Source organism: Geospiza fortis, unplaced genomic scaffold, assembly GCF_000277835.1.
Source record: "Geospiza fortis unplaced genomic scaffold, GeoFor_1.0 scaffold41, whole genome shotgun sequence".
Classification (NCBI taxonomy): domain Eukaryota; kingdom Metazoa; phylum Chordata; class Aves; order Passeriformes; family Thraupidae; genus Geospiza; species Geospiza fortis.
The window spans coordinates 10,276,929-10,295,329 of record NW_005054299.1 but is presented as its reverse complement, the minus strand read 5'-3'; the positions used below and the strand labels follow the sequence as shown (position 1 = coordinate 10,295,329).

Genomic DNA, 18,401 nt, shown 5'->3' with positions numbered 1-18,401 from the left:
CTCCCGAGGCTGCTGGAGCCGAGCGATCCCAGGGCTCGGGCTTTGACCTGGTGGGCAGCAATGGGAAGGGGACATTGCTGTCCTCTGCCTCCAGGTCCTGGCAGCCCCGGACTGGGACCGGGACATCAATTCAGCTGTGCAGGCGGACTGCGCTGAAGCACAGGCGTGATGGAAACGAGCACTATTCACTCTTCGGCCAATATCCTAATTCAGGGTGTGCTCTTCGCAATTGCTTAGCAGGGCTAGCAATCTTCAAATCTCCTTCCTCAGCCCTACCATGACAGAACAGAGGGGAAAGCACACTGTGCTTCATTCACTGCAGTCTAAAAAAAAAAAAGCAGAATGTAAAATAAGTAGACCGGCACATAAAAGAGCAAAGCACACGGCTTGGAGCAGGGCTCCTAGGTAGTCTGTTAATATAAGTAGTAGAAGTGCATATAAGTAGTTGCCCCAGAAACAGCACTTGCTTATGCTGGCTGAATACCAATAGTAGCACTGTGGTTCTAATATCACTTCAGGGGCTCACTAGCACTGGCACCTGTGCAAAATAAGACTTCCATTTTCCCTGGCCACATCCTTGAATAACATTTCTTGTCTTCCTGGCTGTGATACATGATCCCAGTACCTTATTCAGGCCTGCAAAATGTCTCCTCCAGATCCCACATAAGGGTAAAAAGAACCCCAAGACTGGCTTTTGTGTTCACAGCACCATTCTCCAAAACCAAAAAACACACACAACATCTTTTGAATTTTTATTTCTGAATCGTTTTATTAGAAATTACAAAGCCACTCTCTCCAGGAGAGCAAGGGAAAAAAAACCCAACCCTGAAATATTTCTAAGTATTTCTGTTCCATATAAACACAAAGCAAAGTTACATATTTCTTTCACATGCGTGTACAAAAACATTTTAAGTAAAACATCCTTCACACATAACATGTGCATTAGTCTCAGAACTGAGCACATAATCAGATTGGCCTCACCTACCCTACCTAATCTTGTTTTCCTGTTTTCTTTTAAATTGTACATTTCTATGCAGGAAACATCCTTTTTTCTGCACAGCATTATGCATATTCAAATTATCATGGATGGCCTTGGAATTAAATCACTAGGTAGTGTAGTCTGACATAAAGCTGTACACGTTAAATTGTTACACTGCCATTTATAGAGCGAACTTTACTGGATACCAGGCAAAACTCTTCAAAAGGAATAAAAAGGTATTGCTAGAGGGGAAAAGGAATATGATACACAGCACTCTCTCAACTACAATCCTGTATGATTCCTATGCAAAACACTTCAAAAGCCAAGTAATTTACAGATCTTGCTCTCCAAATTGATACCAAAGTTCCTACCAATTTCAATCATGGCAAAATAAATCACTGTAAGACATCAATGCTACTGGATACGGACATGGTCAATACTCACTGTTCCCATTTTTCATCCACCCACTTTTGGAAAGCAAAGGAGAAAGATGAAAGAACTGTAAAAACTGCAGACTGTTGAAGCAGGTGGGTCAGCAAAGTGCTTCACCAGCCATCAGCAAGAAACAGCAGAGAGAGAGCAGAGCTTCATTCCAACCCACTGCATAATCTCACTGTGGTTTGAAATTTGGGGATAACATGGTCAATGAACACACCTCACTAGCTGCCCAAGGCTGCATTAACACCTAGCAAAATTTTCTTTGATTCATCAAAAGAGCATATAGTCTGTGTCTGACTTTGTGAGCTAGTTTTTACATTTCACTATTTCATGCATGACGAATGCCACTGAAAATATAAGAACCATAAATGTTCAGAGGCGAAGGGCTCACCCAGAAGGTAAAGCTTCCACATGCATAAAAGGAAACGTCAAGCACACAAAAGTCAGCTGCAACCCTTAGCACAGTGGGGGAACAGGAGGTACAGTTATTACTCTGCCTGCATTTTTAAGTGTATAAGCGATGCTGATGGGTTTCTCACCTCTGCATAAACATGCAGCCCAAAGAGAATCAGTAGCACTTCTCCCTTACACTGCAACAACACAGCTGACTCACAAGACAGTGAATATGCATTGCATTTAAATACACTTGAAGCACTCAGGCTTGGCTTGTTGTATAGTGCGTGTTACAGGGTGAAATGGGTATGGAAAAGGAATGTGAAATAATAAAAAAAATCACAAAAAAAAGTTAAGACAGAACATCTGCACATGAACAATACAGAGAAAGCACTTAAGATTAACACTTATGAGGTTTAACCAAAGCACTAGAGAACGCTATATTTTCATTTTTAGCCCACTTGAAATCTTGCAAATGAACAAGCGATGCTGGCAGCAGTCACTGTCATTTGGCTCCCAAAAATAGTGCAATGGACTTTGCATAAGTACCTGGCTGCAAGAACCAGTTTGCAAAGCACCTACAGAGAAAGGCCCAATGACAGGTGTCCTCACACAGTGTCAAAGACACAAGGGGCAAATCAGGCTGAGCCTCAGGGCCCCAACCTCGCACATTCTGTGTGTTGTGGGGAATGCTGGATCTGCTGGTTTAACTGAGATGGGCAGCCTGCTCTTAGCCCTGTACTACCATTTGAACTGCAAGCTCTAAATGTGCAGAAAAGAAAAAGTACTGGCCCAGCAGGAGGAAGTCTCTGATTCCCATCCAGGAAAGGCTTAAGCCACATCACTTAACTCATACACTGACAGTGTGGATGTCTTCAGCTGAGGTAGTCAAGTTGAACTCACTTCATGGGCACACAAAGTAAAAATAGACCTCTCTAAAAATGCCATTCGTTCAACCTGCTTTATACTTCTACCTCAAGGCCAAACGGACAGTGACCTAAGAAATGATTATTTCTATTCATCTGCAAGTGTGGTCCAAAGGAACAAGTTTAGATGTAGATATATAAAGCTGAATGAGAAGGTACCACCCCAAATGCCTTCCTTGTACCCAGACAGCTGAACATCAGAGTTGTGTTGGTCTTTGTGGTCAGCAGTTTTGCTTAAAATCTGTGTCATATAGGACATTTCAGTGACCATCTAAGCATTCTCCAGCCAGCAACAGTCCAACTGAAGTGGAATAAAAGCTTGCAGCTCTCACAAAACTCTCTGAATGATTACTGCGCCTTTTTCTTGCAGAGTAACTAAATCTCAAACACACTTCTAAAAGGCAAATATTGCTATTCTTTTTTACAGCTGAGAAAACAGGGACATTGCAGCTTGGCTAATGGTGACTCAGGGGGAATCAAAATAAAGATTTCCTGGTATGCTCTTCTACTACTGACTGGGCTTAAAATAGTGAAAATTTACCCCCCAGGAGAGACCTTTAAAACTCTGATGGACAATTTTAACTCCATTGTCCATAAAAGCCTATGGTCATGCATTCTTATTAGACATTGAGACATTTTCTGTTTGGATTCCACTTCTATAAAGTGGAAGAGAAATACTGTTAGGAAAAAAGAATTAAGGCCCGGCATGTTATACAGAAACAAAAATACTATGCCTGAAGCTCATTCTTTCAAAAGATAAACCTGCAATTGTAAAGATAAATGGTAGGTTTGGTAAATTTCCCTCAACCATCCCAAGGGGGTACAGGTATAAAGCCAGTTTAAGTGGCTGTTCATTCTTGATTCATGTTCATTCTAGCTCTTTTGAGAGAGAGACACACTGAATCAAGTTAAAGACCGAGTTGATCAACTGAGGACTGTGAAGAACAAAAAAAAATCCATCAGTCAGCTGAGCCATAAAAGCAAGCAGCAAAATAGATTCTGTTTCAGACTAAGCTGTCAAGATAACAACCTTGAATATGAAAGCTCAGCCAGCCTGAAGTTGCTGCACTCAATCCAATGACAGCAAAGGAAAAGTTTGCATTGCCAGTACAGACTCACACCATTAGTAAAAGCTGTTTCATTCTCTCCAGAAAACCACATCAACTTCCCTGAACAGATGATCAAGTAATCAGCTAGGGAGTAAGCTCTGCTGGAAGAACTGGTGGAGAATGTGAATGTATTGGCTGCAGAAGACATAGAACTGTGGCATTTAAAATCCTGAGAAATGTGTACAAGACAGAGTCCTGTACCTTTAGGTCAACATATTTTGTTTTATTTAAGGAATGTCTCAGCAGAACTTCACAAGGCAAATTCTGTCCTGGCCACTCAAAGGAACCTTTATCTTCAAAGACAGCCTTCTCAAAGTAAAAAAATCAGTCCTTTCTGACAAACAGAAATTACAGCAGGCATGACAGAAGGCCAGCACAGATGACTGAGGAACTCCTGACCAATCTCAAACACAAACAGAAAGGTACACAGAAATGGAAGTGATGATGGGCTGGCCAGCAGAGATATAGAAACACAGCCCAAGTACGCAGAGAAAATTAGGAAAGTCAAAGCTCAGCTGGAGTTCAAACTGGTAAGAAGTAAGAAGAAGGGCTTCTTTAAGTACACTGGAAGCAAAAGGAAGGTTATATAAAATATGGTTTACTGTTCAACGATGCAAACAATATGGTAACAAAGGATGCTTTTGTACTTTCAGGCTCACGTACACAACATCTTTTTCACCTGTTTTCACTGCAAGTTCTGCTTTAAGGCCTGTCAGGTCCTCGAGCCTTCAAGCAGCACACAGGAATAAAGCATTGCCTACAGCAGGGGAAGACTGAGTTAGTGAGAACTTAGGCCCATTGAAACCAACAGGCTGAACGTGAAGGCACTGAGGGAGCTGGCTAATGGCACTGTGAGACCACGCTACAGCATCTTTGCTACATCACCATCATCATCCTCAGTGACAGCTCTCCAACTAAAACACCCTGACTTAGGACTCTCCTGCTGCCCACAACAGCCCGCAAGCAGGCAGCCAGCACTCTGAGGGAAATTATTGTTCCTCTTTACTCAGCGATTGTGAGATAGAGTTTGGAGGATGTCGTTTATTTTTGTGCTCCCCCTTACAAGGGCACTGCAGCAATTTCAGTGGAAGGTCACAGAGCTGGTCTGAGGGCTGGAGCACAGGACAAGTAAGGAGAGCTCAGGAAACATGGCTTCTCCACATTTAAGAAGAGAAAAGCCTAAAAAGAGATCTCATTGTATATAATCCCTTAATAACTGGGTTAGAGAAGGCAGTCAGACTCTTTTCAGAGATGAACAATAACAGAACAAGAAGCAGTGAACACAAGCTGGAACATGGGAAATTCCAACTAGATGCAAATATATTGTTTTTCTTACTGTGATAGTTGCCAAATACGGAAAAATGTTGCCCAGAGAGATTTGGCATCACCATCCTTGTAGCTACTCAAAGCTCAAATGGACAAAGTCCTTAGCAACCTGCTCTAAACTGGCTGAGATCTGAACAGGAGGCTGGAGTAGAAATGCCACAAGGTCCCTTTAAACCAAAGTATTCAATGGTTCTGTAACTTAGAAAATCTCCTCACAACTACTTTTCACCGGCACATTCCTCCTGAATCTACCAAAACAAGCCGTGCCACCATCAAATGTAAAGGGTGATCTTCAGTCTCATCAGTCAGCATGGAGCACAGCAGCCAGCAAAGAGGGGAGCTACACATCAAACCTCTCATAGTCATTTCATGCAGGTCCCTCACACACCAGGGCCAGCCCTGTGTTGGAATTATCACCGTACTCTACTAGTTCCTTTCAAGCGTCTGTTGCACACCACCAGGACTAAATAAAAAGATTGTTCCTTTTCACATCTTCTTCATCTTTTTCTTGCAGCGCTGGTTGAAGACAGGTGAGGATCCCATCAGGCTGTCAGCAGAATGAGAACCGTAGCTGCTCTCAGAGCCATTGGGGCTTTGTGGCATGCCAGCTTCACTCATGCCTGACATTGGTTCCTCAAAGACATCACTGCCTAGAACCCCATGGCCATGTACATTAGCCTCCTCATTTTCCTGTGGCTCCATTTTCACCTGTGCCAGGTTCCACAGTGGGGAAGCATTCACCTCAGCCCCTAGAGAAGGAAAAAGCAAACAGTAGTAACTGAGTAAAAAGATAAATCACAAACAGCACGGAGATACAAGGGACAGCAGCAAAGGTAGAGATGGAGCAAAAGCAAAGCCACAGGTTAACTATGCTGGGGAAAAACAAATAAAACACACCCAAGCACTGTGATCAATAAAAAAATATCTGTAGACTTATTTAATAGTCCAGCAATTACCACTGCAAAAATATGATGGTATCCTTTCACTATTAGCCTCCACGTAATTGTCTCCACGAGAAACAACTCCACATCACTCTCCAGAAGGAGTGTCCCAGCAGCAATGAGTACACCAACAGCACATGGACTAGACCCTACATAAGCAGGACTTTGAGGCAGTCCAGAAGTCATTAAGAGGTCCTTGCAACTGTCAGACATCCTGGGCTTCTGCAGGGGAGGTGTAGTGAGCGGGCAGAGGACTAGGTAGATGAACAGTCCCAAATACCACTTTCAGCACTGAAATGCAGGGACATCAAAACTGCAGTCAGCCGCCTGCTTGCCTGCCTGCTTCTACTCAGCACCCACAGGTCTCATCCCATCCTTCAGCAGAACAGACAGAAATCCTTTTGGCTCAACCTCACAGATGCCCTGCTGGGAAACACCTCCTCCCGGCCTCACTTTTTTATAAAACATTTCTGGACTAGTGTGTAATCTAAGCACTGACTGAGAATTTTCTGTACAAGATTACCAAACCATATTCCTTGATAACAGCAAATGTTTTCTCCCCAAGAGAAGTAATTACAGATTGCATTATATCTGTTTAAGTTTAAAGTGAGACAAAAATCCTATTAAAAATACACTAATTGGTCTCTTTGCTGAGATGGGCATAAACAGACCAGAACTGAATAAACTGTGAAATCTTCTCTCTCTTGTGTGGGGGTAAGCTCATGTAAAAAATTAAAAAACACCAAAACAAAAAACCCAACCAATCAAAAAAACAAAAACAACAAAAAAGATCCACTACAAAAACAACAAACAAAATAGGAAACAAACCATTTTAATAAGTTTTCCAAACTTCATGTCTCAAAGAGCATGGCTACAGTTTGAAAGCACAACCAAAGTTCTTGTACTGAGCCAAACCTATGAGCATTCCCTATTATCAGTATACTAGTAACAATAGGCCATTATTAGTAGAAATTACAAAGAGAACAAATGCTCCAACATGTGTCTGTGCCAAGAATTCTCCTTTATGAAGAAGTCAAGAATCTTTTCCAGATCAGCTTCGCCAAAACCAAGGTTCATGAGACCTTCCTGATAACATGGCCTACATTAGCTCAGTTGCCTTAATGGAAGCCTTCCTATGTCAATCATAAGTAAATGCATGTCTCTCAACAACAATGGACACATCATTAAAATGCTGTTCTAGAGTTACAGCTCCTGTCTACATAATAATCAAAGGTGCTCACTAAACTAAACTGTGTCTTTCCTTCATCAGTTGCTCTTCAACGCTCAGCCTTATTCCTTTCAGCTCTGTCACCTGTCACTAAGAGTGTCACTAATGACTAAAAGTACTTAAGCATCAACAAAGGATGTTTCATCTTCAAAGCACTTTAACTTCAAAGTACTTCAGAAATAAGCTAATCTTCACGTTATCCTGAGAGGCGGAGGAACAAGGAACAATTTTGCCTCCATTTTCCCAACTGCAATAAAAGTAAGCAGCCAGCTCACAACGGCAATGTCACACATCCACAAAAACATAGGAAGAACATGGAAAGCTGTAATGAGAGTTTTGCCCTCAGACACTGAAGCCTCGCTGCCCTCCCTGCAGGCTTCACACCCGCATTTTGAGATGGCAATGGTCTAATTGCAGCAGCTTTTTCTTGCTCCTCAGGATATTACAACTCTCCAACCTGCCCAGGTCTAGACTGGAACTTCTTACAGATGAGATCTCCAAAGGCTCTTGTGAAGTGAAGAGGGATTTTCAGGAAGGAACAGAGCACTTGTATTCTTAATTAGAAAACATCAATTCTGTATCAGAGAAGCAAGAGGCATTTAATATACAGCTAGCGTGCTAACCTCTTGGTCTCAAGTGGTAGATGCTAATACAAAGCCTTCCAGATGAATCACTTGCAACCCTGGATGGGCCAGAGGAATCTGCTGCTTTTTCTCCCACAATATTGCAAACAGTTTACATTTCAGAGGTGACATGGAAAACAGTATAAGCTTTCAGAAAAACATCAGCTGGATTTATGTTTTTTAAAAGTCATAACAATGCAAAAACACATGCGGACTTAGAGGCGTACTCTAACCTCACTATATATGAGTGAGGGTTAATAGGAGGATAAGCTTCATTGTTTTTTAACCAGATTTTTAAGAGAAATAGTTATTGCAGAGACTCCAGAGTTCAGATGGTTCCATGCAAAATCAAAACTGCCTCTTTTTCATTCCAGGATGTTCAGCTTCACCAAAGAGTGAAGATAATGAAACCTCTATGTAGATATAGAGCAGGCATGGCCATAGCAGATTCTCCCATGCTTGCCACCAGTGCACTTCAGTGTCACCAAGAGATGGCACTTTGAGGGAAAGAGTGGTCTCCACAACCCCACTAATTGACTCACCATTTCACTTTCCATGGCCTCAGCCAAGTACAGCAGGCTTTGGGGTACAGACACTAGGAGGGATTCCCAGAAGCTCATTTCACATAAGTCACTGATAAGCTTTCATAAAATAGTGACTGTCTTTACCAGGGTAATTTCTGAATATGGAGGACATCACCAAGTACCATTCGTATTTCCAGAATTCATTCAGTGACTAAACTATGTAAGGAACACGGCTTTCAAGTTTGCAGGAACATGAATCTCTGGACACAAATCCAAACCCAACCAGGGGAAACAAGATCACAAGGAACTGCTGAAAGACTGTTTCCAGGAGAAGCGAGAAACCCCTACCTGAAGTCTGTGGGGAAGCTTCTACTTCCAAGTTGGCAGAGAAGCGCTCACTTTGACCTCCAAGAACTCCAACAGGCAAAGACTGGTCACCAGAAGCCAGATCTCCTTCCAGCTCTTCACTTATGGGGAAAGTAATATCACTAACAGGTTCCTCCTTAATTTTCACAGGTTTTGTGTCTTCTGCTGCCTTTTCAGGGTTGACAATCTTCTCATATTCTTCAGAGAGCTGCTTGCTAACCTGTCAAAGATCAGCAGGTGAAAAAGAGGCCAGAAAGGTGAGAGTGACTTCAGAGGCTCTGATAGCAATTACATTGCAGTGCACTCTGTTCCCTGAACATTATTAACATCTGACCTGAATGAACAAGTAAACAACTTACCAGCTACACAAGAGATGTTTTTTCCCCTTTAAGTGCACCTTCTGTGCTGTAACAAGGGACTTTAATAAGAGGTTTAATCCACTAACATCTGACTGATAAATATGAGCACTGTTATTTTGTAAACAGAGATGATGAGGCTCAGAAATTTAAACAGAGCATGAAACAAAAGCAAAAGGTCTCAGTTTTACTCTTTGGTTTTACCTATAAGACTGTCCCCATCCTCCAGTAACAAATTCACCCCAGCATGAAAAACCAAGCACTTCAGATCTTTAACAGCCCTGTAGCGCCCACTGGGGAAAGCCTGAGTATACACTGCCAGATTCACAGCAAAAAACACAGAAGTTTTCTCCAGTTAGAGAAGTTAAAAAAATACAGGAATCACATTTAGAACTACCCTGCACTTCCAGAAACTTAACAACAGTAAATAATTACATTTAAACATTTCAGATTTCATCTGCTTCTAACAAATACTTGTTTATACAACTAAAACTAACAGTCAGTGTCCTGTGCTCAGGAAAATTGCAAGACTTTTCAACACCTGAAGCAAAGAAGAAAAATAATAGCAAAGCCTATTTCCCTCTTCTAGATATACTTCCAAATAAAGGGGCTGTTGTGGACCTCAGTCCTGCATAAAGAACAATGATTGTTAAGACAATGATCAGCTGCAGGGTGAGAGTGAAGCACAGCAGCAGAACAATGCAGAAAACCCAGATTCCAAAAGGACAACAAAAACAATTGAACAAAAATGAACAGAACTGGTATTTTGAGCAGGAATATTTCTAACCAAGACAACTCTTTGGGATGTTATTTTTATATAAGAAGGTAGCACCTGTGAGACAATGCACATCAGCAAAATACTACCCTACACTCCTAAAGCTTAAGGAAGTCACTCCTTGTTTAAGTGAACACAAACCACTCTACAGCCTAGAAATTGATCTCTGCTTACATGTTTTCCAAAATGTTAACCACCCAAATATCCTGCTAAAGGAGAAAATTCAGTTCCTCGGTCAGTTCTGATTTTAACTCTACCGGGTAATTTTGACTGGGTAATTCAAGAGCTGGGGGACTCCTCTTAAATTCAGGCAAGCCATCAGTAGACCATCCTTAGTAGTCTCACTAGGAAGACAAATAAAAGGGTCTGTCTTCCAGTCATAAAGTTCCTGTTCTCTTCCCCTTGATGACTCCTCTCCACACCCAGCAGGTTTTCCAGTCAGACTTCCCCTCAGTAAGACTCAGGAATAAGCAACTGTACCAGGGGTACATTTCTTGTGCCGCCAGGTCCCTCATGCTCCCCTCACCTGAAGCATGTAGCTGTGATAATCCTTGATGCGGTGCTGCCAGAACTTCTGCAGGGAGAGCACGCTGCCGATGCCCACCTCGTGGAAGACCTGCTCCATGACGTCAGGGAAAGGCGTGTGGCCGAGGCGCGCCTCCCGATCCACGGCGAAGCGCAGCAGCTTGGTGAACTTGAGGCAGTACTCGTGCGCGATGTCGGTCAGGGTCTCCAGCACACTCTCGTTGGCGCACTCAAAGCCCGTGTGCGCCAGGATGGTGGCCATCGACTGGTACAGGAGCTGCCGGCAGGAAGACCAACTCAGCTCTGTCACTGGCTCCCCTTTGCCTCTGAAAAACAGGAAAGACAAAAATAACACACTTGCAAAAATCTGAAGGACTGGATCAGTTGAAGAGGTATTGTCAATAATAAGGTGATGTACAAAGGGAAAGCAGGGCGTTTGGGGCTCTCCACAGCTTCTGTTATATATGAATACCACCTAGTAAGTGTTTATCTGCTTTTCCTTCTTCCCCTCCCTTCAAATCAGCACTTCCAAGTTTCCTTCTCCCTTCTAATGCCACAAGATTCTTTGGGTGATTCATGAATGTGGGATGCAAATCTTCTGAACCCTTAAGCATCTCCCTTCCCACCCAAGAGCTTTTCTCCTGGAGAAATAAATGAGTGAATTAAATGGGTGAATTAAATGGGTCCTTGACACAAACAAAAAAAAAGGCATTTTAAATAACATGAATGCAAGTAATTTCCCCTCTCAGTCAATTACATTGCTCTTCCATATTATCTCTGATGTCACACGCCTAATAGTCAGATACAAAGGCTTCTCGGATAGGCAAGATTGGAATTTCTAAAGCAAAAGACACACATAAAAAAAGCAAGAAATGGGACACACATACATTTCATAGAGGTACACTGTAGCCAAAAAGACTGTTTCTCTGCTTTCATTTCCAGTAGTCACTAAGCACGACACTGAAAGAAGTATCCCCATATGCGACCTAAGATGTGAACACCAGGCCCTGGGAGGAGGCCTGGAGAAGTTTGGCCATAAAGCACCATTCCCTGGTCTTGGGTTTAAGACTTGCCTCCTCTGTTGCTAAACAGGAAGGAGTGACTACACAGGATGGACGAGATGGAGAACAACGGACATGAGCACTTCAAACATCATTCACTTATAGTCACCCAACCAAATTTTTCATCAACATGAGTTAACAAACAGATATTCCCCAGAGGAGTTAGGCAAAGCCTCTGATGGAGAAACACATATCTACCAGATTTCTCAACTTACAATTAAGGGCATGTCATATATTTGCCCGTATCAGTAACATGGACTTCAAATGCCAATGCCAAAAAATCAAATTCCATTACTGCTAAGTATGATACTCATACACTTTTTTACACTCCATTCAGCACCAGGGGCAGAACTGAGCTAACAATTTCACTCTCCATTTGTTTCTACCTGATTTAACAGCACACAGACAGTACTGATGGCTTGATAAAGTTCTCACTGCTCTCCAACAATTCATGAGGAGCCCTTCAGTCTCACTGAGAGCCTCAGCTTCCCCTGATCCTCAGAGCTGACACACAGAAACACAGCAGTAAGACCACTGAAAAAAAAAGTGACACAGCAGTAAAAAAGTGAGGAGGAGTGAAAAGGAAGGTGAAACTGAGAACTATCAGGATGAAGATTATTAATTTTTAAGAATGCCAGCACAACACTTTCTGATTATTCAAATAAAGGGGGAATCACACTATATTAAGAGTGGCATATGATCACATTTCTAAGTACATATTAAGAACAGTATGTGAATCTCAGGTCATGGATTCATCCCAGCTATTAACTGATGGAAAATGATTAGCATCCCAATTTCTACTCAATTATGTAACTACTCTGCAAAGCAGACAGCAGGCACCCTGACAAGATTAATTAAAAGATCATCAGTTTCTTTATTTAAAAAATGTCACCCATACTATTTTTGCATCTCCCTCACTCCTCCCTCCGAATTCTTAAGTTCACAAACAGCCATATGTCTTACACAACACCAGGACCAAGAGTTTACAACAGAAATAAATAACCATCAAAGAAAATCAATCAGAAAAAAATCATAAAATTAATGTCTATAAAAAAGAATCTCTTTTTTAATATAAAGGACATACCTAGCTGTCCAGCAGCCAGCAGTGGAGACCATCTTATGCTACCAAAGCTGAATGCCAGGCTACTATTAGTACAGAGACATTCACTGAAAAAACACTGTAGATAAACTTAAATTAGACAGATTTTGGCAATCCCAAGCAGGATACTTAGCCACTTGTAAAGTAGAGTAAAACAACCATTCAGTAATGCATATCATTGCTTAGAACTAGCAGAGAATATCATGTCTCTTTCAAACTCCTAGAGGAAAAGAAACTAACTGTGAGCATTAAAATGCAGCTAGGTCACTATGCTGGAAGGCATATAATCAACTTGAAATCTGATCAATTAAAGACAGAGAGGAAAGACATTTCAGGTACTTTACTCAAATCCAAATCTCCATTTCTTGCTCTTGGTAAGGCTAATCAATTTGGCTTTGTTTTTCTTATGTTTTCTTCTCTTGTTTTCCCATTTCTCATAATAAACAAGAGAGAAATATGACTAAAAGCCAGAACAGAGAGCAAAAATTGAAATATTGTTGGAGATATCAATAGAAACCAACAACGAAAATTATTTTTCTTCATCTCCTTTAACTTCCAGGTACCCTCTGATAAGAATGCACACGAAGAAAAACAGTCCTGTAGCCACATTTATGTTGAAAGCAGCTATCTAGTGTCAAGCCTTCTCAAAAAGGACAAGTAAACTTCTTCTTTTCCATGATGATCATAGCTAAAGAGCCTTTGTGTTAGGTTTTATCCAGATACTTGGCACCAAAACTGCACCCATCCAGATATTATCACTATGCAGAATGCCACCCTCTGCAGCACAGTTTTTTTCCTGAAAGGCTGTTATATATCTGCAAGTAAACATGAGTGCTTTAATCCCTGAAGTTTTGTCACCAGAGATTAGCAGGACAGGGAATTAGGCCTGTGACATGGAGGCAATCTCCTCTGTAGAATATATAGTATGCAATTTATCACAAATACTGGCCAACTTGCCACTCTTCAATTTTGTATTTCTAACAAATACAAATTTTCTAGCCACTCTTCAATTTTGTATTTCTAACAGTGCAATATATTTTATATATGGATCCCCAACACTAGATGATGTTCCAGACAGAAATCTACCTGTCAAGCAACAAATTCATTAGACCCAAAGGCCAGCTTTCTCCCACCACTACCAAAACCAGACAGAACTTTACAACAGAAGACATAAAAATAGTGTCCATTTATACCAACCAGACTTATTTTCTGATTGAGTCAGTTTTCAGAACTCACAAAAGGCCCACTTTCTGTGTCAGTCAGTTAAATGACATCGAGACACCCCACAAAGGCAGCACCATCCATCCCTCCAAGCTCCTCTCCTGCAGGGCAGTTTTTCTTGGAGGGAAGGGGAGCTCCTGGCTCCTTTCTCATGTAAGTGTCTTCAGAGGACAGCCTAAGTCAGCACAAGGATCAGCAGCTGAGGCTCAATCAACTGCAGCAATGAAGTGCCCTGCTCCCTCCTAGGTGAGCATAAGCCAGCAGCAGATGGAGGGAGGGACTCCTTTTCCTATGAACAGGACAATTTGATGAAACATTATGCTGTGAAGTTGAATTTCTACCAAATGAGCTGCAACAAGGCTGCTTTAGAGCCATTTTCCCAAAGCAGTAAAATAAAGGAGAACATTGTAGAAACAAGATACACTAGTCAGAGAGAGCACCAAAGAACACAGCACACTAACTCAAACCACAAAGTTGTTTTCTTTCAGGAAAGAGCCTTTTTACACCTCATCCTAGGTAAGTCTCTTTTTAAATACCTCAGCTACGTCTACAGAAGGCTGCACAGGTATGAACAAAAGATGCTCAACAGATAATGGTAAAAATAAATTTGGTCTCAGTGGCATAACCCAGACCAGTCAGCTCAGAAACGGACTAAACCAAAGCACTTAGATCATCAGGGGAAGTGTCTCCTGCCCACTTTAATTACCACTGCTCCAAATCCTTCCCTACATTAAAACTGCTATCCCACCGACATGTACTCCTCTACTTCTGTACAGACATTTCTTCACTACAAGTCCTTCTGCCAAGAGCTGTCTTCCCATTGTAAGCTCCCAATTTTGTTTACAGATTACCTTTCAAGGCAAGCCAATGTGGCCAGGAATGCAAATGACCAAATGACTGAGAAATCTGTTAAGAACCCAACCATGCACACACAAGAAGAGGCACATGAGTAGGTCAGGCTTCTTTTGAAGATGGATGCATGCTATCTGAGGAAGCTGAGCAGAGAAGATGGAAAAGCTAGCAGCTGTTATATGGTAAGAGTCTCCTGTCAAAATGGTAGTTTCAAGTTTGCAGTTCCTCACTCATTCTCCATCAATTACACTTCAAGCTTCTTTTCTATTTCTACACCAAGCAAAACCAAATGTTAATCCTTATTGTGCATTCCAAAAACTGTAACATCACCAGGACCAGATGGTACTTCATCCAAGAATATTAAAGAGAAGCAAGGATGAAATAGCTGAATAGCTGTGGTGAGTCTCCTCTTGCTTTAAACTGCCTTGGCCCACGAGGACCAGAAGACAGAAAATGTGAAAACATTTTCCTTTAATACCTTCAGAAGAGATGTGGAAAACCGCAGGCTGGGAAGCATGGATATATTTCAGTGCATCAGGGAAATTCAAAGAACTACAGGACACACCAGTAAATATGTTATGCTCAGAAAGAACCCAGAGAGCTTATTTTTAACTGTAAAACCTGCTTCACAAACCTTCCAGAGCTGTCCAAATCTATCAACAAGTGAGTAGATCAGAGATCTCCACTCTGGAGTCCAGGTCCTCCCTGGGGGATCTCTGCCAGAATCAACATATTTTTATCATGTTTTTTTAACATATTTATAAACAGTCTAGAAAACTGTAGGAAAGGAACAGTGTAGTAATTATAAAACCATTGTTAGTACAGACTTTGGGGGATTGATAACACTAAACCAACTCAAAAATAGCCATCAATTAAGTTCTGCCTCTTCCTCATCATACAAGGAGGTAGGGGTTACGTATGGGGGCAGGGGAAAACCATAACCAGTTCAGGAGATAACAAAATAAAAGACAAGGGGACAGTGTGTCAAAGAATGAAATGAGTAACAGGGAAGTAGAAGAGGACAGGCCTACATTAACTAAACCTGTGATCTGATTCAGGCTGGCTACTCTTATCTTCCTTTCTTCTCCTATCTAAATGTACCTACACTACTTCTCAGACCCAGGCTACTGACCAAAAAAACGGAATTAAAATTTGGATTTATTCAAATACTGTAATTCTGACAACTGTACTTCAGAAGGCAGCACAGAATTAAGCACTACCATGTTTTATTAGGGGGAAGAATGCTCTTGCTTTAATTTGATTTTACACACTCAGAGGCATCAGCAAATCATAGACTTTCATTTTTGCTACTAGAACAGCATCTATAAAACAGTTGCTATTCTTAATTCATGTGTCTCAGAACAGTACGGAACAAACATGCAACAACAACTCACAGCCTTCCCCCTGGAAAACCATTTATGTGTTTGGGTTAGCAAGCACACAATTAAATTCTAGAATACACTGCAGCTCATTATAAATCCACGCTGCCAGCCACAAAACATTTCATTTCAAAACTCTCTCCACTTTCCACAACGCAGTCCTTACACTCCCCCACGTGGCTGACCACTAAATAACATTTCTTTACCCGGACCCCAAAAACTCGGAAGGAACAACAAAAAGACAAAGCAGCCCTCAAAACGTGGGCAGAGCCATAGAAAACTGAACTTCAAGCTGAAGGCACTGAGGAGGACAGATCAGAACACTTTTCAGTTCTACAAACCACAGGGCCACAGTGCAGGAGTCACAGGCCCTGACTACTCTCACAAAACTGTATTTCCCTTCAATCTCTGCTAATTACTTTGTATCTTCTGAGAAGGATGATGGTGCTCCTCCAGAAACAGCACTAAAGAATCACTAATGTTCAGAGAGACTCTGCTACCAAATGCAACATATTTCAATAAAATGCTTTTTGTACAACCTCAGGCCATTAAAGATCTCAGCGGGATTTTACTGATAAATTACATTCCGTTGATGCACATTTACCCGTTTTAAAAACTAAAATGTGTTATCCTCTCCCTCAAAATGTTCATTAGTGGACATAGTAGCAAGAATTAATCCCTTAATTTAAATGCACATAACCTACAAAGTACTGTAAAATATTGCAAGAAATGCAACACCTCCTTGTGAAATCAGTGCCTGTCAGAGGGACTGACAGGCAGTGGTGGCAACACTATTTAATCAAAGGCTGGCAGCAGAGGTAGAAGCAGCGCAGACTTTCCTTACACTTTCTCCAGTTGGTGGAGCCACTAGCAGAGACAAGAATTCCCTTCACTTGTGCTCATTTCCAGCTCTGACTGGAAACCCACCAAACTGGGTGGAATGTGATAGTCACCCTGTCCCAGTGAGGCCACTGAAACCTTACAAATACATTATCAAATCATCTTTGCAGAACCTACAGATGAACAGCCTAAACCTAGTCACGTGTTTTCTGGATTTGCAACTAGAGTAACACAACTTGAGTTGCAACTGATCTGAACAGAAGAGACTTCACATCCTGCAACTAAAACTGTGGAAATACCACTGACAAAGCCATGCACGTGCATTTAGCATGGCACTAACAAGACAGAAACCAGCACCACACATCCACATTTCACAGACAGGAAGGAAAAGCAAGCAACGTGCACGTTATTCACCCTTGGAAAAATACTTGGAAAAATCCAAGTATTTCCTTTCTAAAGCCTGTTTTATACTTTACATACAACTGTTTGACCCTTCAGCCTAAGGGAATCAACATAACTACATATATATTTTAGAACACTCAGCTTTCCTTCAGCCAAGATCTAACCTAAAGAAATACCAACACACCTGTAGAAATCACTCTCTGGGTCACTGTGCCTCAGCTGAAATGGCACTTTGGGGGTTTTGCTATCCAGAGGAAGCAGGTCATCAGGGAGAGGTGGGGAGGCTGGACAAGCTGGCAGAGGTTCATTCTCTTCAGTTTTGATGCCCTCTGCTTGCTGCTGGTTCTGGGCCTGAGCGGTGGCGATGAGGCTGCGCAGGCGCCGGTTGTGCTGGATGAGCTGGATGGTGTGGATGGTGAGGCTGCAGGGCTCGGAGGGGATGTCCAGCATGGTGGTGGGACGGGGCTTGTTTGCAGACGGCTGGTGCAGTGGGGGATCCTGGACTTCCACAGTGCGAAACTCCCGCTGCAGCAGGTCAAAGGAGCTGCGGTTGGCCTGGCTGGAGGAAACCGGGATCTCGCCCCAGTACCGCAGCATTTCTGCTTAGGTCACCTGTGCTGCTCAGGACCCAGAAGAAGGCTACCAAGTGCTGCGGGTACAAAGGACCTTGTTGCAGGGAAAAGCACTTTGGGCAGCAACAGGCACAGGGGCTGGGATGTCGCCAACTCAAGTTACGGCTGCCAAGCACGCTGTCGCTCACTGCCTCGCCGAGCAGCGCAGTGTCCTCGACGGCATCAGGGTGCCACTCTGGCAGCTTACAGATCGCATCGCGCCTTTTCCTGAGGGGATAAGGGCAGAAACAAATGCACTCGTGAGACGGAAATCGCTTCTGTGTGTAACAAGGGCTGGTGTGGGCCCACCTGGGCCTCGCTGAGCAGGACCGGCGGCGTGGAGAAATTCCGGGGGCCGCATTCGACTCGCTCGCCACTCGCCCTCTGTCCCTCCCCGGGCCCGCGGCTGTCCCGCACCCCGGGCCCG

General features: G+C 42.5%; 1 protein-coding gene across 1 annotated transcript; it reads right to left on the bottom strand.

Moving 5' to 3' along the window:
- Positions 1–739: 739 nt before the first annotated feature.
- SUPT7L (SPT7 like, STAGA complex gamma subunit) lies at positions 740–18,133 on the bottom strand. Its single transcript, XM_005416205.2, has 4 exons — positions 17,548–18,133; positions 10,511–10,835; positions 8,836–9,073; positions 740–5,920 (listed from the first exon to the last, which is right to left on the bottom strand). The coding sequence occupies exons 1-4, from the start codon at positions 17,958–17,960 to the stop codon at positions 5,658–5,660; spliced, it is 1,239 nt and encodes a 412-aa protein (XP_005416262.1). The 5' UTR covers positions 17,961–18,133; the 3' UTR covers positions 740–5,657.
- Positions 18,134–18,401: the final 268 nt, after the last annotated feature.